Below are 26,879 nucleotides of genomic sequence, written 5' to 3'. Positions count from 1 at the left end.
AATTAGTATTTAATGACTGACATATATGAAGCAATTTAAATAATTTATGAAATGATAATGAAAATGCTAAAGATCAAACTTTGTAGCATGCAGCTAAAGTGGTATTTAAAGGAAAATGTATAACTTTAATTGCATATAACAGAAAAGACTAAAAATTAATGTTCAAATTCAAGACATTAGAAAAAGATAATAGAATGTAGAAAACAACAAAAAGGAGAACAAAACAAGTCCTAGAGAAGATGCCCCAGATCAAAAGCTGGGTGTTTTTTTAAATTAGTATTTTATTTTATTATTTTTCTTAGCAGTTGGTTATTTGAAAAACCAAAATGGCCAAAATGTTATAAGACTGAGAGAAGGCATACATAAATATAAGAATAACAAACAGGTAACTACAGCCCTAGCTGGTTTGGCTCAGTGGATAGAGCGTAGGCCTGCAGACTGAAGGGTCCCAGGTTTGATTCCAGTCAAGTCTCTCTCATCATTGATGTTTCTATCTCTCCTCTCCCTTCCTCTCTGAAATCAATAAAAATATTAAACAACAAAAACACTGTGAGAATACCACTTCACACCCATTAGGATGGCTATAAAATTTTTTTAACAGAAAATAACTTGTGAGGATGTGAAGAAATTAGAACCCTCATACATTGCTGGTGTGAGTATAAAATGGTGTGGTTGCTGTGGAGAGAAGTCTGGAGGTTCCTCACAAAGTTAAACATAGAATTACCATATGACCCAGCAATTCCACTGCTAGTTATATATCCAAAAGAAGGAAAAACAAACTACATATTGTATAATTCCATTATATACAGGGTGGGACAAAGTAGGTTTACAGTTGTGAGTACCTGAAACACAGTTTATTCTTATATTATTATTTATTAATTATTGTATTGTTTTCCATACGAACAACTGTAAACCTACTTTTGTCCCACCCTATGTAATGCCCAGAATAGGAAAATTCACCAAAAAAGGCAGATTAAGCGGTTGCCAAGGGCTACGGGGAAAAGGAGTGACTTCTAATGGGTACAAGGTTTCTTTTGGGGGTAATCAAATGTTCTAGGATTAGGCAGTAATGATGGTTTTGTGAATACACTAAAAACCATTGGATCATATATACTGTAAAAGGGTGACTTGTTTGGTATATCTCAATTAAAAAGTAAACAGGCAGTGGAATCAGACAATGCTGGGCACTAATTTGTATGTCCTTCAGGTATTTATTTTCATCTATGCCACAGGTTCCTATTCTGTAAAATGAGAATGGTAGGCTCCACGAACCAAAAGTAGGTTCTACTGTGCAGAGTTGTTGTGAGAAATGCCTGCAATAATAATACAAAATGCTCAACACGGTATCTATTAAAAATGTAAATTATCATTATGATTGTGTTAGACAGTAAGGAATTGAAGAATAGGAAAGAGAGAAGGAATAGATGAAAGAACATACAAAATTTTGAACAAGTTGAGTGAGGGAACATGTCTTACTCAATATCTCTCTAAAACTGAGAGTGGTATCTTTACAGAGTAGATAGAAGATATCAACTACTTCTTATATTGAAACCACTCATTTCAATATGTTGCATATTTTCATATCAAAGAAAAAGTGCAAAAAGACAGAAAAGTACAGATACATGTTACAACACAGATGAACCTTGAAAACATTATTCTAAGTGAAAGAAGCCAGTCCCAAAAGATATGTTGTATAATTTCATTCACATGAAATGTCCAGATAGGCAAATCCACAGAAACAGAAAGTAGATTAGTGGTTGCCAAGGGCTGTGGAGGGAGAGGAGTTGGGGAGTGACTGCGAATGGGTGCAAGGTTTCTTGTTGGAGTAATGAAAATGTTCTAAAATTAATTGTGGTGATGATTGTACAGCTCTGTGAATATACTAAAAATCACTGAATTATACACTTTAAATGAAAAAATAATATGGTAGGTGAATTATATCTCAATAAAGCTATTAAAAAATAGTAGAAAAATAACCTGGACATGTAATTCACCAAATTAATAGATTGAGCAGAAGAAACATAGTAACATCAATAGATGAAAAGGCATTCAATAAAATTCCACAACCATTTGTAACAATAACTTTAGAAAATCAGAAATTGAAAGAATGTGCATAATCTAATTAATAGAATTTTCAAAATATGTAAGAGTAAACATCTTATTTAAATTGTGAAACATTAGCCCTGGCTGGTGTGGCTCAGTTGGTTGTGGCTCAGTTGGTTGTAGCATTGCCCTGTACACTGAAAGGTCTCAGGATTGATTCCTGGTCAGGGTACATACCCAGGTTGTGGGTTCGATCCCTGGTGGGGGTGCATGCAGGAGGCAACCGATTGATGTTTCATTCTCACATCAATGTTTCTCTCGCTAAAATCAATAAAAGCATGCTCTCAGGTAAGGATTTAAAAAAATTGTGAAACATTAAAAAGATACCCCTAAAGTCAGGAGCAAGACAAGAATGTCATTTCATGGACACTTAGCATTTTGCTGTCTTCCCTTAGTAACAAAAATCCCAATTTTGTTCAGGGCAGCAAATGCTCAGTTAAAAAAACACATTTCCCAGATTCCTTTGCAGCTAGTGTATGCCATAATCCTGGCACCAATAATAAATTTTAAAATTCTACTGAGAATTTCTGGGAAAGAAATATGTACCTCTCCTTTCTCCTTGCACTTCCTTCAGTGATATGCCTGGAGATATGGGGCTATCTGTAAGTACAAAAGCCAAATGTTCAAGGATGGTCAAACAGAGATACAGAATGATGACAGCGCGGAGCTGGGCTTCATGTTACATGAGAAAAGTACACCCCTATCATTTGGGCTTTTTGTTACACTCAGCTGAGCACAACCCTAACCAGTATTAGCTTGCTGTTTCTCTTCTTCAACATGTTACTGAAGGTCCCAATGTGTATGGTGAAATGAGAAAAAGAAACAAAAGGATAAGGATTTGAGAAGAAGAAACAGCTTACTCTCTAAAGGTAAAGTGAAAAAGATTATATCAAATGTGATAAAATGTTAACAACTGGTGAATCAACATAGAAGTATTCAGGCTTGAAATTTTTCAAAATAAGAAATTTAGGCAAAAACACACCAATAAGCAAAAAAGAAAAATAAACTTTTTGTATCACCATAAATGAAGGGAAAAGATAAGGGACAGCCTAGAAGAATTTATTAGTAAAGGAGTAGAAAAAGATTAGATTCCAGAAGACGTGAAGAACTTTTACAAATCCTACAACTTAACAAGCCAAAGACCAGCAAACCATTAGTAAACAGGCAGGGGATATGGACAGCCGCTCATGGAAAATGAAACCCATTCTGTCCAATAAACAGATAAAAAGGTATCAAATGTCTTAATACTGAAAATGCAAACTAAAACAACAATAAGATACCACTTTGCACCCATTGTGTTGGTGAATTTCTTTGAGCACAGAGGTGTTGACATTGTTCCTGACACTGTGGCAAGACAGGAACTCTCAACCAGCCATGGGAGCATGCACAGGCACGTGCACTGTGAAGTACACTCTGGCATCCTCCAGCTAGAGATGCACACTACACTCAGCAATGCCCCTCCCACTTATCATCCCTGGAGTAGCAGCAGGTCCATGTGATCAACACCATTTTCGCAGTAACAGTAAGACATTATTTGCCTTTTTCATTCTCATTGTCTCATGAATGTTTCAGTGACATTTTCCAGAGTCTCATGACATACATCACAGCAGACTGACTGCAGAGGCAAATGAGAAGCCAGCTATCTTCTATTAATTCAGACACTAAAAGATTTTCAAAAATGTAAAAGCAATACCATTCTTCTCATTATTTTTTGTTTGTTTTGGAAAATATAGCTATTTTTCACAAATATGCTATTATAACGTAGTGGGTTTATATTATAATTTTTTAATGAGTTAATAAATATTTAAAACATTTCTCAGCTTTAATTTCCAATTTAATAAGTATAAATAGTTGTAACTCACATAAAAGCCCGCTAGGGTTCTCAATTTTATTTTATTTAAGAGTGTAAAGAAGTCTTTAGACCAAAATGTTTGAGAACCACTCCCCTGGAGAAACTGTAAAAGATGCATGCCAGGAGACACAGACAAGACTCTTCATTGCAACTTGTAATAGCAAAGAACTGCAATCATTAGAAGGAAAAAATGATAAATTATATATTTTTACAATAACTATATAGCAATTTAAATAAATGAACTAGGGCCTCCTGTACCAACATGGTCAAATCTCACAAATGTTAAATTTAAAAAATACCTGCTGAAAGATACATACAATATGATACCATGTAAAGCATACAAAATTATACTATAAATTACTTGGTGATTCATACAAACATAGCGAAAGTAAAAAATAAAAACATATGGCAATAATACTGTCAACAATAATAAAAATAAAGAAAAAAACACAGGTAAGGGCAAAAGTCACTATACAAAGTAACCTCTAGGGAGGAGGGGAGAGAAATGAAACTCAGGGAGGAAGGAGAGGCAGGAACCTTCAATTATATGTGGAATGCTTACCCCTGAAGTAGATAATATAAATTACATAGGTATTCATTATACTATTCCCCATAATTTTTTGTATGACTGAAATACATAATAAGTAAAAGTTAAGAATGCTGAATGAACCCAAATGGGTATTAGAAAGGGAGATGCTATATAGGACCAGATGAAGAATTGCAAATTAAGGGTGAGTTAAGTTTGATTTAGGTTTTAAGTCTGAAAAACTGGAAGAATATCAATGCATTAGCTCGAGTTTAGGAAGTGAGGATGAAGAAAAAGGAAAGGTGTTGGGATTTACATGTATTAGCTTGAGACGTATTAGCAGAGATGACAACAAGCTTAGAAATTTGTATATTCAGGGAAGGTATTTGGGAAGTCAAGGCCAGAGATATAGATTTGGGACTCACTGAATAAAGATGAAAATTTTGAGAATGGATGAGATCGCCGAAAAAAAAAGGTGATAAAGGAAGATGTTGGTGTGGACAGGCTTATCCAGGGAGCACAGAGCTTGGGAAACACTGACACTGAGGGCAGAGGTGGAGAAGATAAAAGAGAGGCCGGTGGAAGAGCCTCAGAAAGGTAAAAGAACACTCCAAAAGAGATGGCATACAAAGGTTCAAAGAAAATAAGGAATAAGACTATCACTGGGTTGTATTTGTGCAGTTTCAGCTCAGACTGAGAACTTCCTGAAAGCTTGCCAATTCCAGGAAGTCAGTATTGATAATCCCACACCTTTCTGATTACTCCTCTTTATCCACCCATTCCAACAAATATTGATTATCTTCTATGTGGGCACTAAGGATAAGATAATCACTGTCTCTGTCTTCATGGTACTTGCACTGATGAATGTAAAATCACAACTATAATGAATGTTGTCAATGAGAGGTACATGGACCTTTGAGATTGCCTAATAGGGAATTGTTTACTCCCCACTCCTTTCAGCAGCAAATATCAGACTGTAAGCACCATAGGGCATACTTTTTACTAGTATACGCTTATACTGTCCATTTTGCTTTTATTGATTTTTTTCTTTTTTTTAGAGACGGAAGATGGAAGAGAGAAAGAGAGAGAAACATTGATGTGAGAAAAACACATCAATTGGTTGTCTCCTATATGAGGCCCCTCTGGAGATCAACCTTGCAATCTAGGTATGTGTCCTGACTGGGAATCGAACTTGGGACTTTCTGAAGCATGGGACGATGCTCCAACCAACTGAGCCACATTGGCCAGGGCTGTCCATTTTCTTTTCTTTTTTAAAAAATATATTTTTATTGATATCAGAGAAGAAGGGAGAGGGAGAGAGAGAGATAGAAACACCAATGATGAGAGTGAATCATTGATCGGCTGCCTCCTGCACGCCCCCCATTGGGGATCAAGCTCACAACCCAGGCATGTGACCTTGACCCAAATCTAACCCGGGACCCTTCAGTCCACAGGCTGACACTTTATCCACTGAGCCAAACTGGCTAGGATTGTCCATTTTCTTTTGATATCTTCTCCAACTTCCCAGCATAATGCTTCAGCTTAATAGGTATTCAGTATACGTTTACTTATATACCATATATCCCTAACTGCATGCTTCAGATCTTATAATACATATGACCTGCTGTATGGAAAAGCTATGAAAATATTTTTAAGATCCTGCTATGGGTGTTAAGGAGCCCAAAAGTAAAGTGGAAGCCTTGAACATGTTAGTTTGCTGTCCTCCGTTTGCATCCCAAGCAATTAATTACCTTGAGAATGCTTAGGATTATTCTCAAAGGGGAACCAATAAACACATGAAAGGATTGGCCCACGACAATCTCACCTCTAGAAAGACAACTCAAAAAAGTGTCAACAGTAAGCGTGCTGTCATGTTATTTTTGCAAATAAAAAGCAAAACATTCATCATAAGGCAATTGGCCATGACCAGAAAATGACAGTTCAGTGGTAAAATCAAGAAGCAGCCCCACAATTACTTACATCACGAAACTGAACCTTTCCGAGTTCTCCTAATTCGCTGACACAACAGTAAGCAGCTTCTGACTGTAGGAAAAGCTGGGCCAACGTCATCTCCTCACTCCGGAAAAGCTCCCCCATGGCGGCAGAAAGGACATCCACTGAGTACAGGGATTTCTCTCCAACCTGAGGCAAAAGGGGAAAACTCATGACCTTGGAAATTACTAAGAGGGCTAAGAGCAAACAGCACTCAGTAAGGCTCTTCCGTTTTGCATTCCATGTCTTTCACCTCGTGCTGACAGGTCTTTAACAACTGTTTTGACATCCTCCTTAGAAAGATGGAAAGGAGAAATTGCAAAGGCTGCCACTGAATCCTCTCCCACAGAGTGCCTGATGAAAAGTCTCTTCCTTTGCAGTCAACATCAAGATCAGATGACAATATTTTGGGACATCTCAATACATAAGAATGTGTCCATATTAAAAATAGGAGCTGGGGATCCCAGACAGCTTTTTAATACCCTGGACACAACATTCTGAGGCAGTGACATCCACACTGCTCTATCTTGGTTTCCACTTGTGTCAGGAAACAGAAGAGACCTCACCATTTTCTAACCTGTACTGCCCATTTCTTCTTCATCTTTTTTTTATTCTCACCCGGGGAATATGTTTTTCATTGATTTTAGAGAGAGGAAGGGAGAGGGAGAGAAAAACATTGATCAGTTGCCTCCCAGACCCACTTACCCTGACGGGGGATTAAACCCTAAACCTATGTAAGTGTTCTCATCAGGAATCAAACCACCATTTGGTGTACAGATGGTGTTTCAACCAACTGAGCCACCTGGCTAGGGCTACTGCCCATTTCTAAGAGCCAAACTGCCAGCCTTACCCTCAAGTTATGACTACCTTAAAGGGTTTAACCTTCCAAATTCCTCAGAAAGCACCATCTTCTCACTACAGAATCTAACTACATAATCATTATCTTAAAAAAAAAAAAAAAGGAGCCAGCTTGCTTATTAAGCTCAATATCAAGTCAAGCATGGCAGGAATCCATTGATAATGACAAAGCAGTTTTATCAAGCCACAGAGAATAAGCTTTCCACCTCGGAAGCCTTCTGTTTCTTATCCCCACCTTCAAGATGAACTACATTGTTCCATCCGTTAAAGCTTCTCCTGCACGCCTCCATAAAGGTTTGATTTTAGGGTTGTCTTATCACTGCCCGGTAATAACGACCAGTGGCGCTATCAGTGGTCCTGAAACTGCAATTATTTATTCTCAATCAGCTATTGTGAGGCACAGACGGGGCAGTATCTAAGCTCGAAAAAACATAGGGTATTTTTAGTATCATGAGCGCATCCATAATGATAGGTGAAACTGGCATGGAAGGAAGAGTTGCTCTCGGGGAAGGCTGGGAGACATCTTGAAAAATTTGAATGACAAGCCTTTGTGCCTTTGATGTTCAAAGCAGCAGAACAACACACTCGGATACAAGCAAGGATTTTTCAAGAGATGATGTAGCTTGACTTTATACCACCACCACCCCGCCCCCCAACACACCTCGCTCCTAATTATGGGACAGAGTCCACAATCTCTAAACACATAATATTATGCCTGATCAGCATAGTTCAGGGGCTGCCAATCATGACAGCCTCCAATGAGTTACCTCCCCCCTGTTTTTTAACGATTACAAATCTCCCTAAATGCATCTCTCCGACGAACCAAACAGAAAACCAAACTGGCCAAAGCGATTAGGGGATGCGGGGGAGTGGTGGTGGTGGCGGCGGTGGTTGTCGTGGTGTGTGTCACAAAACAAATTATAAAGAAATAGGAATTCTGCTGCACAAGGTTAATCCAAACAAGGCGTCCCCGCGCACTGCCGCTGTCACCCGGTCCTCGCCTCCTAACGAGGTATTTGGATTCACCTGCTTCGTTCCTGTCCACCCGGCGAGCATCGGCACACCTACCTCCGGGAGGAGGGACTAGAAGGGAGAAATTCTCCCATTGGGACCCCATTTAAGAAGTCTCCCCCCAATTTTTCGGCCATTCCAATAACCTTCAGTTCCTCCGCCGACCCCTTAAGTGGCGGCAGGGATCAGGGCCTCCAAAGGGGAGTGAACCTCCGGTTCTTCTGCCCACAGAAGGGGCGCCCGAAGAGAGGTGAACCCCATTTCCTTTCAGAGACCTCGGATCCCTGCTACTTCCTTGGACAAGTGAAGCGGATGTTAGGGTTCCCGGTGCCCCTTGGAGGCCGCTCCCTGCCGCGCCATCCCCGCTCACCTCCAGCCGCCGGCGGGGCCACTACCAAAGGCGTCGCCGCAGACCCAGCCCGCAGCCTCCCCGGCTCCGGGTGCCGCGGCTCGGACGTGCCTGCGTCCGCAGAGCCACGCCCCCGCGCCGCCGCGGCCTCCGCCCCAAGATGACCTCATTGCAGCCGGCCAATGGGGTGCGGCTCGGGCGGCGCCGCAGTGCGCAGTCGCGGGCCCCGCGAGAGCCGGGGCGCTGGCGCCATCTTGTTCCCCAGCGCCCGGCGGAAGGACGGTCGTGGGCGGGGCTGGCGGGCAGGTGCGGAGCCTTCAGACCCTGCTCTCCGGCGCTGACGGTGAGCGAGGCCGCCTGCCGTCTCTGTTTGTCTGTATGAACCCGAGGATTCACCCACAAGTTCCTCTCGAGGGAAGTAGCAGGAAGGAAGGGAGAAACATGAAATGACCTGAGAGCTGGAGGGGAGCTTGCGAGCGCTTCCAGTACTTTCATACACACACACACACACACAGACACCACACACACAGACACCACAGACACACACACACACAATCATACCCACCACACACACAGACACACACATAATCATACCCACCACACACACACACACAGTCATACACACAGACACCACAGACACACACACACAATCATACCCACCACACACACAGACACACACATAATCATACCCACCACACACACACACACAGTCATACACACAGACACCACAGACACACACACAATCATACCCGCCACACACAGAGACACACACATAATCATACCCACCACACACACACACACACACAGTCATACAGACACCACAGACACACACACACAATCATACCCACCACACACACAGACACACACATAATCATACCCACCACACACACACACAGTCAGACACACACAGACACACACACACCACAGACACACACACACAATCATACCCACCACACACACACACACACAGTCAGACACACACAGACACACACACACACACCACAGACACACACACACAATCATACCCACCACACACACAGACACACACATAATCATACCCACCACACACACACACAGTCATACACACAAAGACACACACACAATCATACCCACCACAGACACACACAGTCATACACACACAGACACCACACACACACACACCACACACACAGACACAATCATACCCACCACACACACAGACACACACATAATCATACCCACCACACACACACACACAGTCATACACACACACACACACACACACACACCACAGACACACAGACACAATCATACCCACCACACACACAGACACACACACAATCATACCCACCACACACACACACAGTCATACACACACACACACCACACACACACACACACCACACACTCAGACACAATCATACCCACCACACACACAGACACACACATAATCATACACACACACACACAGTCATACAGACACCACAGACACACACACACAATCATACCCACCACACACACAGACACACACATAATCATACCCACCACACACACACACAGTCATACACACACAGACACACACACACACCACAGACACACACACACAATCATACCCACCACACACACACATACACACAGTCATACACACACAGACACACACACACACACCACAGACACACAGACACAATCATACCCACCACACACACAGACACACACATAATCATACCCACCACACACACACACAGTCATACACACACAGACACACACACACACACACCACACACACCACAGACACACAGACACAATCATACCCACCACACACACAGACACACACACAATCATACCCACCACACACACACACAGTCATACACACACAGACACACACACACACACCACAGACACACAGACACAATCATACCCACCACACAGAGACACACACATAATCATACCCACCACACACACACACACACACACACACACACACACAGTCATACACACACAGACACACACACGGAAACACAGACACTGAGACACACATAGACACACACCACAGACACACAGACACAATCATACCCACCACACACACACAGACACGGAGACACACACAGACACCACAGACACACAGACACACAGACACAATCATACCCACCACACAACACAGACACGGAGATACACACAGACACCACAGACACACAGACACAATCATACCCACCACACACACACAGACACGGAGACACACACAGACACCACAGACACACAGACACAATCATACCCACCACACACAGAGACACACACATAATCATACCCACCACACACACAGACACACACATAATCATACCCACCACACACAGTCATACACACACAGAGACACATACAGACACACAGAAATAGAATATACCACACACCGCAGACACACACCACTCATACATACACACCACACACACACACCACCCAGACACACACACAATCATACCCACCGCACACAGACACACACACAGACACACGCACCACACACACCACACAGACACAGAGACAGACACACACAAAAATACCCACCACACATACAGACACACAGATGCAGACATACTAGTACACACCACACACACACACACTACTCAGACACACAGAGACATGCACCACAGGCACCACGCACACACACACACACACACACACACACACACACACACACACCACTGTTCTCCTTAGTTTACAGAAAAGAACATTTGAGCCCTAGGGTGCCGAGCGACTTGGGAAAGGTGCTCACTGTGCTAGATCCTGTAGTAGAGCCTTGAACAGGGAGGGGCTCGGCACTTAACTATGGGAAACTCCTCTCAGAGGGTGCGGTCACGGTTTGATTCCCGGTCAGGGGGCCATGCCTGGGTTGTGGGCTCAGTCCCCAGTGGGGGGCGTGCAGGAGGCAGCCGATGGATGGTTCTCTCTCATCATTGATGTTTCTCTCTCTCCCTCCTCCCTTCCTCTCTGAAATCAAAATAAAAAGGTACTTGGTTTAGTTCCTCAGACAACTGTACAGGGTCTATTTTTCTCCAGTTAACAGTGTGTGTGTGTGTGTTGGGGGGGACTCTAAGACTGTTTGTGAAAGTATATTTGTATCTTGTTTGGTGGATTCCTGCGGGCCCATTTGACCACATAGGGGTTTTTATTCCTCAAAATTTTTAAAAGAATAACTCGTTTTTTAAAACGCGCGTGTTGCCTACCTGTTTTTATAAAAATGCCTTTCTCAAATATTGATCTCAATTCCTTTTTCTTGACCTTCTTTTAAAGAGGAGTAGGGATCCCACGTCGTTTGTAATAACCAAAACTGTATCAGGAAAAACTGGTTATTCGGTCTCCGTGGGAGGGAGAACACAATGGAGATTCAAGTGTAATGAAGGAGATATTTCAGATAAAAACCTGCTGCTGATCATTGTGTCTACCTGACAGTAACATCATCAACCCTGCTTTACCAGCCTAAACAAAATAACGAAGGGCAAAAATACACATTTCATTTGATTTTTCTATTTCACATTGTGAGTGAAGATAGAGCTGAACTGCATTACGATTTAGTTGAGAAGTAGCACCTTGGAGAGCCCCGACCCCCCCTTTTCATTTGTGATCTTGAATGCTCCCTCGCTCTCCCAACTTTCCGGGCAAGGTTGATACAGTAGAGACCCACATTTGAAAGCCTGCCAAGCTTTAGAAATTACGCAATGACTGTTATTTCCTTCCTCTGAGTCTTAAAAAAACACACACAAAAACACAACACACACACATTTAAACCTCCGAGTCAGCTGCTTGCTAACCACAAATTTTCATACTTCACCTTTAAGACAGCCTTTCATCTGGACTCAGCGCAATTCCCTTGAACTCATTTTTTTTCATGGCTTCCTTGAAAGTAAATCCTCCAGAGCTCTTTTTCTGTCTCCTTTCATTTCCTGCTGTCAATCTTTCTCAGGTGTCCTATTTCTTTTCCCTCCCAGACCTCTTCCTTAGCAGTCCTGCCTGTTGTCAGGTTTAAATGTCTGTGTGTGGGACTCAGACCTATTTTTCCACTCACCTCTCTTCTCCAAGACTCAGAGATGGAATTTCAGGCTGCTTGAATAATGCCATCCAGGCAACAAATGCTTGCTGAGGACCTACTGTGGGGCAGACATGGTGCTAGGTGCTGGGGATAGGAAAATAAAACAGACACACTTCCTGTCCTAGAGGAACTCATAGAAATAAATAAAGTTCTAATAATTGAGAGAGACAGAGATAGATAGAGAAAACAGAGCTCTGAGTGCAATGATTAATATTTATGATGTTGCCGAAACCGGTTTGGCTCGGTGGATAGAGCGTCGGCCTGCGGACTGGGGGGTCCCAGGTTCGATTCCGGTCAGGGGCATGTACCTGGGTTGCGGGCACATCCCCAGTGGGAGATGTGCAGGAGGCAGCTGATCGATGTTTCTCTCCCATCGATGTTTCTAACTCTCTGTCTCTCTCCCTTCCTCTCTGTAAAAAGTCAATAAAATATATTAAAAATATATATATATTTATGATGTACTATGCCCTTTTGTAAATGCTTTATGCATATGAACGCATTTAAATAACCTTACAACAATACTGGGAGGCAAATGGTGATGGTGAAACTGAAGCACAATAATTTGCCCAAGGCCACTCAGCTAGTAAATGGCAGAGCAGGATTCAAACTGAGCCAGTTTGGTGACATTTCCTGGACTCATGTATTGCGTTGTCCTGCCTTTGGTAAGAGTGCTGTCTCTGAATTCAATTCTTTTTTTAAAAAAAATTTTTTTTACTGATTTCAGAGAGGAAGAGAAAAACATCAATGATGAGAGAGAATCACTGATTGGCTGCCTCCTGCATACGCCACACGGGGGATTGAGCCTGCAACTCAGGCATGTGCCCTAAAGGGGAATTGAACTGTGACTTCCTGATTCATAGGTCGAAGCTCAACCACTGAGCCATGCCGGCTAGGCTGAATTCTCGATCTACCATTTAATATCTGTAATCTTAAAACTTTGTAGGCCCCAGTTTCCTCATCTATAAAATGGGGTTAATAATACTTCACATGGTTATTTTGAAGAGTAAAAGGAACCTAGCACATGCTTGGCACTCAGCCTGCATTTAAAAAATGTTAGCTGTCATTATCATCGTCATTATTATTGTTGTTGTTGAAATATAAAATACTGTATAATGGCCCTAGCCCATTTGGTTCAGTGGGTAGAGCATCAACCTGTGAACTGAAGGTTCCCAGGTTCGATTCCAGTCAAGGGCACATACCCGGGTTGTGGGCTTGATCCCCAGTAGGGGGCATGCAGGAAGCAGCGGGTCAATAATTCTCTCTCATCATTGATGTTTCTCTCTCTCTCCCTTCTCCCTTCCCTTCTGAAATCAATAAAAAAAAATATTTAAAAATACTGTATAATGTACCTGAGGATGTCAAAAAAATTTACATTGAGGAGATGACATGAGAGCAGAGTTTTGAAGGATTAGAGCTCTCACTGAATAAAAACTGCCTCTTTTCCTGAGATCCTTGATCCTGTTAATGGTATCATTGTTTTTTTGTAATTACCAAGGCTCAGAGCTTAAGCTATTTTTAATTCCACTCTTTTCCTTTCTTTCCACATTTAGGTAGTTGCCACATCATGCTAATTGTGGGTCCTGCATTTATTTCTTGCCTTTACCACCTTCCTCTTTTTATTTTCATTGCCGATAACGTAGTACAGGTTCATTTGCCCCTCTCATAACTAAAGCAGTAACCTATGGGAGACAACATGGTGCAGTGTGGCAGACCACAAGCTTTTGTACCATCCTGAGCTAGGCTTGAATCTCAGTTCTTCCATTTAGTCCATCTGGTATCAAATGGAAGAGAAATAAATTTCAGCTCTAACAGTTACAAGGTGTGGAAACTTGAGCAAGTTAGTTCACTTCCTTAAGCTTCATTTTCCTCAATGGAAATCTCATGAGACTTTTTAGTTTCTCTTTTATAAAACACAGTACTTTCTCATGACTTTTTTTTTTCTATTACCAAACTATAAACTCTTTTTCTCCCCTAGCATTGGGCCTACTCATTCAATTGTACCATTTCTTGGCTGAATGAGTGAATGGATAGATGATCCTGAAAGAAGTGGGGGCCTTCTACGAGAACTCTGCTACCAACAAAAGAACACAGGCATCAGATAAAAAGGAGTGTGATCACATCCTGTCTCTTCTGTCTCTCCCCTTTGTTTTATAAACCTCATTATCTGAGGAGGAGAGCTCGTGACAGATGCTTATATTCTTAACAAAGAGGACAGCTGGGAAAGGTTCAGAGCAGAAGCTAGAATCAGAAAGTGTCTGTGGAGTCCGTGAAAACTGCAAGGTCATCACCTTTGATAATATGATAGTGCTGATGTCTGTATTCCATTTACAGTTTTTAAAGTTATTCTATATCGAAAGATACCTATGAGGAAAATGCTCTTTAAATTCAAGGAAGAGTACTTTTATAAAAAAAATCCAAAATCATCAAAATCCAACATTCTCTTCAGCAAATATCTATTATGCCAGACTTAATACTAGAAATTGGAAATGCAAGGATGAACAGGAGCTCAGAGTCTATCAAGGAGTCTATTAGACGAACAACTAACTGTAATATATAATATGCAATATAGCAGAGACAGGAACAGAAGTGTATGGAAACCCAGAGAAGAGTCATATTAATCCTGTTTGGACTTAGGGAAAGCTTTGAGAAGACATGACATTCAAGATGGGTATTGAAAGGTGAGTAGAAGTTTTCTCACAGGAGGAGGCAAAGGCTATTAGAACAGAAATAGTACAAATACTAGATTTAAATCAGATTTTATTTTTATCACAGTCAGGAAACATGCTAATTTAGCTCAAACTTGATTAAAATATTTTGATCCAGAATAATCAGGCATTTATGTTGATTTTATCTATGGTTACCTGTATGCTTCTTTAGGAAGAAGGAATCTTCTATGCTATATCTTTCTCTCACTTGAACAAGCACAGCATATGTTCAACAAGATCAAGTATAAAATGCTGTTGACCAGTTGCCCACATAGCCCTAGAAGACGAGCAATTCCATATGAGGACTGCAGTTCTGGGTGTCTGAATGGAGCTATCTCTTAGCATCTGTAAAAATGTCTAGTTGATTGTTATAAAAATGAATATTTTACTATCAAGACAGAGCAGAGAACAGGCAGTGATCTAACAGTCTCAAAAACTTTTAAGAATTGTCATTATAGCCCTGATCGGTTTGGCTCAGTGGATAGAGTGTTGGCCTGCGGACTGAAAGGTCCCAGGTTCGATTCCATTCAAGGGCATGTACCTTGATTGCGGGCACATCCCCAGTAGGGAGTGTGCAGGAAGCAGCTGAATCGATGTTTCTCTCTCATCGATTTTTCTAACTCTCTATCCCTCTCCCTTCTTCTCTGTAAAAAATCAATAAAATATATTTTTTTAAGAAGAATTGTCGCCCTAACTGGTTTGGCTCAGTGGATAGAGCGTCAGCCTGCGGACTCAAGGGTCCCAGGTTCGATTCCGGTCAAGGGCATGTACCTTGGCTGCGGGCACATCCCCAGTAGGGGGTGTGCAGGAGGCAGCTGATCGATGTTTCTCGCTCATAGATGTTTCTAACTCTCTATCCCTCTCCCTTCCTCTCTGTAAAAAATCAATAAAATATATTTTTAAAAAATAATTGTCATTATAGTGGAATAATTAAATGGTTTTCCTCTATTTTTTAGTTGGACTGCACAGTAATTGTCCAAATTTCCACAAATAAAGGATCAGCTGGTATTTGCTCATCCAACTTAAATTCCTAGATGGGACCTAGAGGAAAATATGAAAGTTAAACCAACTGTTTTTTTTTAATATATTTTTTTAGTTGATTTCAGAGACAAAGGGAGAGGGAAAGAGAGAGAGAAACATCAATGATGAGAGAGAATCATTCATCGTCTGCCTCCTGCATGCCCTCTACTGGGGATCAAGTCCACAATCTGGGCATGTGACCTGACCAGGAATCGAACAGTGACCTCCTGGTTCATGGGTTGGTGATCAATCACTGAGCCACACTGGCCAGGCCAAGTGTTTGTAAATACATATTTGCTCAAGTGATCCTCTTTTCCATATGCTTCTTGTATTAGTTTCCTAGGGCTGCTGCACAAATTGCCATAAACTGGGTGGATTAAAATAACAGACATTTATTCTCTTACAGGTCTGGAGGCTAGAACTCTGAAATCAAGGCATCCACAGGGCCATGATATTTCTAAAGAATATATAGGGAAGAATCCTTCATTCCCTCTTCCTAGCTTCTGGTGGTTGCCTGCAATACTTAGTTTTCCTTGGCTTGTAGATGTATCACTCCAAGTACTGCCTCCTTCACAAAACATTCCTTCCTCTGTATGTCTGTATCTGTGTCCAAATGTCTCTCTTTTTATAAGGACACCAGTCATTGGATCAGGGCCCACCTTAATCCAGTTTGACCTCTTCTTAACTTGTTTACATCTGCAAAAACACTATTTCCAAATAAACTCATATACACAGGTTCCAGGTGGACATGAATTTTGTGGGAATACTGTTCAACCCAGTATCTCCCTTACTAATTTTTGGAAGGAAATTTTGCTCTGCATAATTTTCCAACTGTTCACCTGCAAATAGTTGGGAGCATACAGTAAACTTTGGTTTAAAATTTTACTTCCTCTTGTCTGAGATATTTGAGATGATAGTAGCTCAGTTTAATGATTGTCTGTCTAGTCAAATATTTCTGTTTGTCTTTCCCTTTTATGTAAAAAGAAATTCTAATTCTTAAACTATTCTACCAAGGATCTGATTGAATGTTGGATGGGATAATTCTCCTGCCACAACCTGTAGGTGGCCTGTAATCACTTTGGCCATCATTTGAAATGTTGATTTGCAGTTTGCAGTTTCAGTTTGAATTCCTCAAAATAACACTCTGTTTCTACCTTCAAAGCCTGTCAATGTTTAACAGAAAGTATTTTGGTAATAAGTAAAATTCTCTCCATAATAGATTTTGAGGCTTCCTTTGGAGTTTGAGGAATGCCAGCTTCCTCTGTTAATGATTACATCCATAAGTAGATAAGAATGAGCTTAAGGCATGTGACATTTTATGCAAACCTCAAGGCTCTTGTGACCAACACATGAGGCAAAAAGCCTTTAACTCGTGGAAGTTAAGAAAGCCATGAAACAGGCTTCTTAAATAAAATTTGGGGGTGAGGGGTGAAGGGAGCCTAATATATTGTGACAGAAGATGACTTTGGGTGGTGAGCACACAGTGCAATATACAGATCTTGTATCATAGAAATCTAAACCTGAAACCTGTATGATCCTATTAACCAATGTCACCCCAATAAATTTAATAAAAACAAACAATTCTAAAAGAAATAAATTTTAGAAAACATGAGAAAAGTTGAGATGGGAATAAAGGAAGGCTTGATTGACACAGGGCAGAGACCTAAAATATTTGCCCAGAAAAACAAAAAACTAGTTCAAGGAGGTTTCTGAAAGTAGATAATCTGGTAAATGTTTCTATATTGGGTTTCTAGTGACTTGGGGAAAGGAGGTGAGACCTGGAGTGAATAAATACATTGGAAAATTACAGTTAAAAGGATCTGATTGATTCAATGGTCAAGAGATAGATCTAACTTGAACTGTTATATTTTCACTGCCTAGCTTAATGACGGGCATTCAAATATACTTAATAAATATTTTTGAAGGAAAGAAAACAAAACTGAAATGTAATCACAGGGGGATGGAACCCACCCACAACCTGGGTATGTGCCCTGACCTGAATCAAACCTGTGACCTTTCAGTTTACCAACCAACTGAGCCACACTGGACAGGGCAATTGCATTGTATTTTTAATTTCAGTTTCCATGTGTTTACTACAACTGTAGAGAAATACAATTGATTTTTGAGTGTTTATTGTATATCCTATAACTTTGCTGAACTCATGTATTCATTCTAGGAGTTTTTGTTAAAAAAAACAAAAAACTTTTGTAAATCCCATCCTTTGAGATTTTTTTAGATAGACTATAATGCCATCTGCACAAAGGTAGAGTTTTATTTCTGTTTTGTTCAATTTGTATGCCTTTTATGTTCTTTTCTTGCCTTATTGTGCTGGCTAGGTCTTCCTATGTTGAATAGGCGTGATACAAGCAGACATCCTTAACTTGTTTCCAATCTTAGGAAAAAAGAATCCAGTCTTTCATTATTATTTTTTAAAAAAAATATATTTTATTGATTTTTTACAGAGAGGAAGGGAGAGGGATAGAGAGTTAGAAACATTGATGAGAGAGAAACATCAATCAGCTGCCTCCTGCACACCCCACTGGGGATGTGCCCGCAACCAAGGTACATGCCCTTGACCGGAATCGAACCCGGGACCCTTCAGTCCGCAGGCCGACGCTCCATCCACTGAGCCAAACCAGCTAGGGCCAGTCTTTCATTATTAAATATGATGCTAGCTGTAGGGTTTTTGGTAGATGTTTTTATCAAGTTGAGGAAATTCCCTTCTATTCCTCATTTTCTGAGTGGTTTTTTTTTTAATGTATATTTTTATTGATTTCAGAGAAGAAGGAAGAGGGAGAAAGAGAAACATCAATGATGACAGAGAATCATTGATTGGCTGTCTCCTGCATGCCCCCTAAGGGGGATCAAGCCCAAAACCCGGGCATGTGCCCTTGACCGGAATCGAACCCAGGACCCTTCAGTCTGCAGGCCAATGCTCTATCCATTGAGCCAAACTGACTAGGGTAGAGCTGGGTTTTTAAAATTATGAATAGGTGTTGGATTTTTGTCAAATGCACTTTCTGCATCAATTGATAGGATCTATTTTTTTTCTTCTTTACCTTGTTACTGATAAATTATACTGATTGAATTTTAAATGCTGAATCAGCCTTACAACCCTAGAACAAACCCCACTTGGCCATGTATATAATTCTTTTTTACATATTGTTGAATTCTATTTGCTAATGTTTTGTTAAGGATTTTTTAAAAATATATTTCCATGAAGGACATTGGTCTGGGTCTTTCTTTCTTTCTTCTTCCTTTTTTTTTTGTACTGTCTGTCTAGGTTGTTTGTTGTTGTTGTTGTTGTTGTTTGTTTGCCTGGTTTTGATATCAGGGTAATCTGGTCTTATAAAATGGGTTGGAAAGGGATCCCAACTCTTCTATTTTCTGGAAAAGATTGTGTAGAATTGGTATTAAATTCTTTAAATGTTTGGTAGAATTCTCCACTAAAACCATCTGGACCTGGAAATTTCTTTTACTGCGACTTTTAAATTACAAATTAAATGTCCTTAACTGTTATAGAGCTACCCAAACTATTTCTTTTATCTTGGGTGAGTATGATAGTTTGTGCTGTTCAAGGAATTGGAATGTGGAATATTTGCTTAGTCTCAAAATACCATCCTACAAAATAGTTCTAGATGATAAAGAGGAAAAGAGTAACTTTACACTGGAAAAGTCCGATAGACACCACCTCAACCAACTGATCAAGGTTAACATCACTAACAATGGGCAAATCAAAATAATGTACCACCAGATAGAGTACAATGAGAAGAACATAGCATCCCTTTTGTGCTATTTCTGCCAAAGACAACTATCCTAAATCCAATCACAAGGAAATATCAGACAAGCCCAAACTGAGCAACATTCTACATAACTATTCTTTAATCTTCAAAAATGTCAGACTTATGCCCTGGTCCACGTGGCTCTGTTGGCTGAGCATCGTCCCATGCTCCAAAAAGTTTCCAGTTCGATTCTCTGGGGTTAGGGCACATACCTGGGTTGTGGGCTTGATCCCCATTAGGAGGCATGTGGGAGGTGGCCTATTGATGTTTCCTCTCTCTCTAAAAATTAAAATATATTTTTTAATGTCAAAGTTATGAAAGTTAAGAAAACAATGATTCCCCTGATGAAAGGAGACTAAAGAGAGGTAACTGCTACATTCAAGGAGGGATCTCATATTGAATAATTAAGCTATAAGGACACTTTTGGGACAAATGATGAAATTTGATGGGCTGAGGAGCAGATGGTGGTATGCATCAATGTTAATTTTCTGATTTTGATGGATGTACTAGGCTATATATCTAAACATCCTTTTTTGTAGAAAATACATGATATTTGGGGTGATGAGACATCAGATTATCACTTTACTCTCAGATGGCTCAGAAAAAAAAAATCTTTTTGACCTAAAAAACATTTTCTGTAAATTTTAAATAATTAAAATATTTTGTAAATGAAAATTTTCCCCAGATATCCTCTTCCCATTTTGATCACTCTATTATTCTAGTGCTCCTAAACGTTAATATATTTTGCATATATTTGTATGAATATCATCTACTTATTTTGAAATCCTTCTACTTCTTGAGTATTTATTTCCTCAATGAGATCATTAAACACCAATAGAACATAGATTATGCCTCTATTTCCTTTGTAGTTCCTTATGGTATCAAAAAGCTGTTCTTAATAACCACTTATAAACATTAAAGGTTTTGGAGCATGAATTATCTAGATAATTGGATTGCCTCTTTCAATTTAAGTCATGGAAAAACTTTAAATCATCTCTCTGAAGTCATATAATGGATTCAGGAACCAATTCTGTGCTGATGGCTCATTCACACCAATCAGTAGCCCTGATGATTCATAGAAATACGTGTTTTGGTGGAAAAGTGAGTCATTCCACCAACACACAGCTGGACTGTCACGCCCAGAGCACAATGGAAATGTGGAAATCTGAGTGGAGCACAAAGAATCTATATCTGAGCAAGCGTTCACACTCTTCCTGTTCTGCTACATTGTGAAATGGAAATCGTTTCCTGGGAAAACGGCCAGATTCCACAAAGCAAATAGTTTTGTTGCGATGTGTACAGCTGCTAACCACTGTTTTGATTGAGAGTGTCTTGTTTTAAAGATCTGGTCTTGCTTCCAACTGGAAAGTTGAAAGGAAAGCGGGGTGAGGAGAGGCATCCTCTTGTGAGCAACAAATTAGTTTAACAGAAAGTTTTCTTGAATACCAGTTCTTGACTGGTTCAAGTGCGAGAAAGGGAAACGGGTTCTGCACATTTCTTGCCACCAATGGTGTATCAACCATTCTGACTTGTCCCTTTGTATGTATGAACATATTTCATCCTCAAAACAACCTCACTATTTTTTATTATGGGAAAGTTAGGTATAGAGAGAATAATACAATGAATCCCTATGTACCTATCGCTTTGCTTCAACAATGGTTAACACATGCCAACCTCATTTTATCTTTATCTCATCCACTTCGGATTATTTTGAATCATACCCTAGATATGATATCATTTCATCTGTAAATACTTCAGTATGTATCTCTTAAATATGAAGATTATTTTAAAAAGTATAACCACAATGCCATTATCACACCTTAATAATAATTCCTTGATGTCATCTTCTATTGCTGGGACTTTTCAGTAGCTCCTAATAGGGCCCTCTCCCTACTCCCCCTGTTTCTAGTCTCAGCCCCATTCCCTCAAATCAATTTTCTTTCTAAAATTCAAATCGTTTCCTCTCCCTCTTTTGGTTACAATCATTAAGTAGTGCCTTCTAATCTTTAGGATAAAGTCCAGCATGACTTCCAGGATGCACTGTGACTGGGCAACTTTTTCTTGCCCACCCTCACCTTTAGCCATTCTACTTCCAAACATCTTATACTTTAGCCATGTGGACTCAGACATCCTCATGCCTTTACCAAGATCTTTCCTCTGCTTAGAATCCCAACCCCAAGCTACTTTTTTCTACTTGGCAAATGCCACAGCTCAACTCTGAAATGTCCCCTGACACTTTTATGTAAACAGAAGTACTCTTTCCCCTGCGCTATCATTGTTTATTATATTTGGTGCTTTTTATGGCTGTTATCACATTAACTTGTAGTTGTTGAGCTACATGTCTAGCTCTCATATTAGATTCTAAGTTCCTGATAGCAAGGACCAGGTATTTCCATCTTTGGGTCTCCATCTCCTGGTACTGGGACGAGCACTTGATAGGCTCTCCATAAATACTTGTTAAATGTTTGTTTTAGTGAATGATGTTCACAATTATTTTTCTGAAATACTACAAATTCTCAAAGGACTTTTTTTTAAAGTATCAAAGATTAGTTTCATAGACTCACTGAATATCAGAACTGGAAGGATCCTTAGAAATCATAACCCCCCACTTTTTTCATTTACAGATGAAAAAACTAAGAACTAAGAGAGAGGTGGAGAACTAAGAGAAGAAAAGCCATTCACACGAAATTACACACCACGAACAAACGTTCTGTTCAACAGGTGTTTAATGTAAGCAGTGATATTGAATTTAGTTTATATGTATTGAGTTGGGATGATGGTGGGATATCCAGCTATGCTGTAAGCAATGGGAGATGAAATCCTGGCATTCAGGGGAGAGGCTGACATACTGGTAAACAATCACGGCTCCTCCCAGCCTCATGGGATTCAGAACTACTTTAGGACCCTGGGTAATGCCAGACACAGCAGGGACGACCAGAGCTCTGCTTCAGCATGATAGACTGCAGCATCCCTTCTGATGAGTTGATGTCTCCCTCTCCCTTCCTCTCTGAAATCAATAAAATATATTTGCCCTAGCGGGTTTAGCTCAGTGGATAGAGCGTCGGCCTGCAGACTGAAGGGCATGATAGACAACAGCATCCCTTCTGATGGGTTGAGGTCTGACTGTGCCACTGGTTTTAAATATTTTTAACATTTAAAGGACCAGAGACCTGATGTTAGAGTCATTGCAAAGAGGATGCCAGGAAAAAAAGATGAAAAGAAAAAAGGGAAAATGACTGGAATCAGAGCAGAGGGCTGGAGACAGAACCCATGTTAAATGCCTACATTAAGAAGGTAGCAGAGGACTAGCCAATGTGGTTCAGTGGTTGAGCACCGACCCATGAACCAGGAGCTCGAGGTTTGATTCCCAATTAGGACACATTCGTGTGTTGCAGGCTTGATCCCCAGTAGGGGGCGTGCAGGAAGTGATCAGTTATTCTCTCTCATCATTAATGTTTCCCTCTCTCTCTCTTCCTTCCTCTCTCTCAAATAAATTTTTTTTAAAAAGTAGCAAAAAAGAAAAATAGCATGAATATTCATAGCAGGATTATTCATAATAGCCAAAAAATAGAAAGGACCAAAATGTCCATTAACTGATGAATAAACAAACACCATGTAGCATATCTATACAATAGAATTTTATTCAGCCATTAAGAGGAATGAAGTACTGATATATGTTACAACATGAGTAACCTTGAAAACATACCAAGTGAAAGAAGCCAGACGCAAAAGGCCATATATGTATGATTCCACTTATATGAAGTGTCCAGAATAGGCAGTCTGTAGACAGAAGGTAGATCAGTGATTGTCAGGGGCTGGGAAAAGGGGGAATGGGAAGTGACAGCTAATGGGTGTGGCGGTAACAGAGTTGAATTTCACCTGAGCTCTGTATTCCTGCAAAACATTGAAGTTTAAAGGCATCTGCCCACCCTTTTGTGTTCTGGAAAATAGCTTACTGCAAAGAACCACCCTTCTCCTGGTGAGTCACAGATGCCACTCTTATTTACTTATGACAAAGACAAACATAGACCCTCCACATTTTCACTCTTTGCCTCATAAATGACCATTGAACTGCTTGTCCCTCTGGTCACTTCGGAACAAAATGCTTCTTAACCAAACTTTATTTAAGCTTTTCTTCTTCCTCCAGGCCCCTGATCTTTGGCCTGCTCTCAGCCGCAGCCAGCACACAAGTCCTCCTGAGGATAGGCTGGCTTCAGGGAAAAGTATTCTCTTACCTACTCTCATACCACCCCTTCATCCATTCCCTGCACCTGGTCCTTTTCAGCTTTGTTTACTCCTCTCTGTAAAAGAAGCCCCCCTTTTGTCCAGCCCTTGAGACACTTGCAGATCTTATGGTCACAGCGCTGTGTCCATTACAATAGACCCCCTCCCCTGATTGTAATAGTCCCTTTCCTCCCAGGCAACAATCCTTTCAAATAAAGTCTCCCTTTGCTAAATCCGGATCTGTTTTTTATTTGACAGGTGTTTATTTTGGGGATGATAACAATGTTCTAAAATTGATTGTGGTTGCCAACTCTGTGAATGTACTAAAACCATTGAATTGAACACTTTAAATCGGTGAATCGTGTATCACATAAATTATGTCTCTATGAAGCTGGGGTTTAAAATATTTTTTAGCAGTTTTGAAGGCTGTTTTTTAAAAAGGGAAGAAAAAAAAAAGTTAGCAAATCGGACTAGAAATAAATAAAAATAATATAGCCTCCCAAAAGACCATAAAGGAGACTCTCAATGACAGCAGTGCTAAATCCTGCTGAGTTCAAATAAAATTAGAAAAGGAGAGATCATTGGTAGAAGGCTCTATTACTGACTTTTCAATGCTCTTTTGGTAGAGAGAAAGCCAACTTTTTGGATAAACTGCTAAAGTTTAAGGACTGAATTGGGGGTAAAAGCCCAGTAGCCGCAGTTCTACAAAACAATTGAATTTGAACAGGAAAACAGACGGACCCCACCTTGAGGAGACAGGAAGGTAAAACCAATTACAACTGCAGTTTTTGTTTGTTTCTGGTTTTTATGTGTAGGATAGGAGACCAGTGTATGTTGAAAGCAAAGGAGGAAGGGAGGCTTGATGGCATTTTCATTAATGTATTTTCTTGATGTTTTCTCTGTGTTAGTCTGAATTTAACACTCTCACCCAAACTTCCTGTATGCTGTGGTTTCTAGCATAAATTAGCACTTAACAAGTTTTTTTAAAATTATTATTGTTTTCTGGTTCAGAAAACCAGAAAATGTTTGAAGGAGAAAGGAAGGAATTTTTGAGGAAAAGAAATATACAAACATTGTAGGCACTTTTCATGTATGTCAGAGGGACAAGAATAGTGTCTGTAAATCTGGGGATGAACACCTGTGGCAACTGTGAGCCAGCTGCTGGGGACTGGTTTTCTGTGCAGGATGTTTGTTTCTCTGATGTGAGGACACGTAATTCATCCCAAATGTTTATTATTATTATTATTATTATTATTATTATTATTATTTTATTGTTTAAAGTATTGCATATGTCTCTATTTTCCCCGATTGACCCCCCCCCCCCGGCCATTCCCACCCCTGAGGACAAGCCCCCACTATTATTTTTTTTAATATATATTTATTGATTTCAGAGAGGAACGGAGAGGGAGATAGAAACATCAATGCTAAGAATCATTGATCGGCTGCCTCCCGCCTGCCCCCTACTGGGAACTGAGCCCGCAACCCAGGCATGTGCCCTGACCAGGAATTGAACCGTGACCTTCTGGTTCCTAGGTTGACACTCAACCAATGAGCCACACTGGTCAGGCCCAAATATTTATTATTAACAAAACACACTGTTTCCCTAGGATCTCTCCCAGCAGGGATCCAAAACCGAATGGGACATATTACACGTGCACCCCTCACACCTTGCTCAATCTTCCTAAATATAAACCAATAAGACTTACGGCAGAACCACAGTAAGAGATGAGCAATGCCTGGCTACCCACCCCTCAGCCCTGCACTTCCACACCTCTACCCTCTCTCCTCCTTTATACCTAGAGGCCCTCCCTCTGCGAACCCTTCCCACTCTTCCAGAAAGTGGCAACCTTCCTTTAGCTGCTGGAGAACCCTCCACTTTGTACCTGAAACTATGCATCTGCCTCTCCTGCTATGCTATGAATTCCTCAATAGGAAGGACTGAGCTGTAGTCATCCTCCTTGAAGACCCCAGCCCCGCAGTTGGCTCAGGGTAAGCAGTCACACTTTGTTGAACACGTGGGCGGATGGAGGAATATGATAGAGTGCTATGAGATTCCAGCTGCTGACATGGTTGCATCCTGGTGTTCTTTTTCTGTGCCAAAGGGTTGTTTGTTTCCACCTCTTTATCCCTTTTACAGTCGCTGAAAGCACGCAATGGAACACTGTGCCTTTCAGCAAATAAGAGTGAGCAATGGAAAATGCAAAGCGTCAACCCTTAATGCAAGCAATGGCATGCTGAATGCAATTCCAAACGAAGGGAAACTGCTTATTTTCACTGAAATGAAGTACTCTGGGAAGTACTTCCCTCCAGTTCTGGGAGTCCGCGGTGATAAAGCTAGTTCATCAAGGCTTAGCACGCCCCCTGTTGGATTTAGCTGGCATTTAGTAAGAAGAGGACAGG

The 26,879-nt window shown here is 40.6% G+C and overlaps 1 protein-coding gene and 1 long non-coding RNA gene across 5 annotated transcripts in view; one reads left to right on the top strand and one right to left on the bottom strand.

Moving 5' to 3' along the window:
- ATP6V0A1 (ATPase H+ transporting V0 subunit a1) overlaps positions 1-8,847 on the bottom strand; it is a 54,896-nt gene extending 46,049 nt beyond the window's left edge. For all 4 annotated transcript variants that reach the window (XM_059670189.1, XM_059670190.1, XM_059670192.1 and 1 more), the window contains exons 1-2: positions 8,713-8,847; positions 6,462-6,623 (exon numbers count right to left, since the gene is read on the bottom strand). In XM_059670189.1, the coding sequence (XP_059526172.1) occupies positions 6,462-6,578 (117 nt within the window). In that variant the 5' untranslated portion in view covers positions 6,579-6,623; positions 8,713-8,847. The remainder of the gene's footprint in view (positions 1-6,461; positions 6,624-8,712) is intronic.
- A 71-nt stretch (positions 8,848-8,918) lies between these two features.
- Positions 8,919-25,778, top strand: LOC132218657 (uncharacterized). Its single transcript, XR_009449236.1, has 3 exons — positions 8,919-9,034; positions 22,880-22,985; positions 24,403-25,778. It is a non-coding gene; the product is annotated as an uncharacterized LOC132218657 (long non-coding RNA).
- Positions 25,779-26,879: the final 1,101 nt, after the last annotated feature.

The sequence above is a fragment of the Myotis daubentonii genome, chromosome 16 (genome assembly GCF_963259705.1).
Source record: "Myotis daubentonii chromosome 16, mMyoDau2.1, whole genome shotgun sequence".
In the NCBI taxonomy this organism is placed as follows: Eukaryota; Metazoa; Chordata; class Mammalia; order Chiroptera; family Vespertilionidae; genus Myotis; species Myotis daubentonii.
The sequence above is the reverse complement of the archived record's forward strand: the minus strand, read 5'-3'. Positions and strand labels throughout refer to the sequence as shown.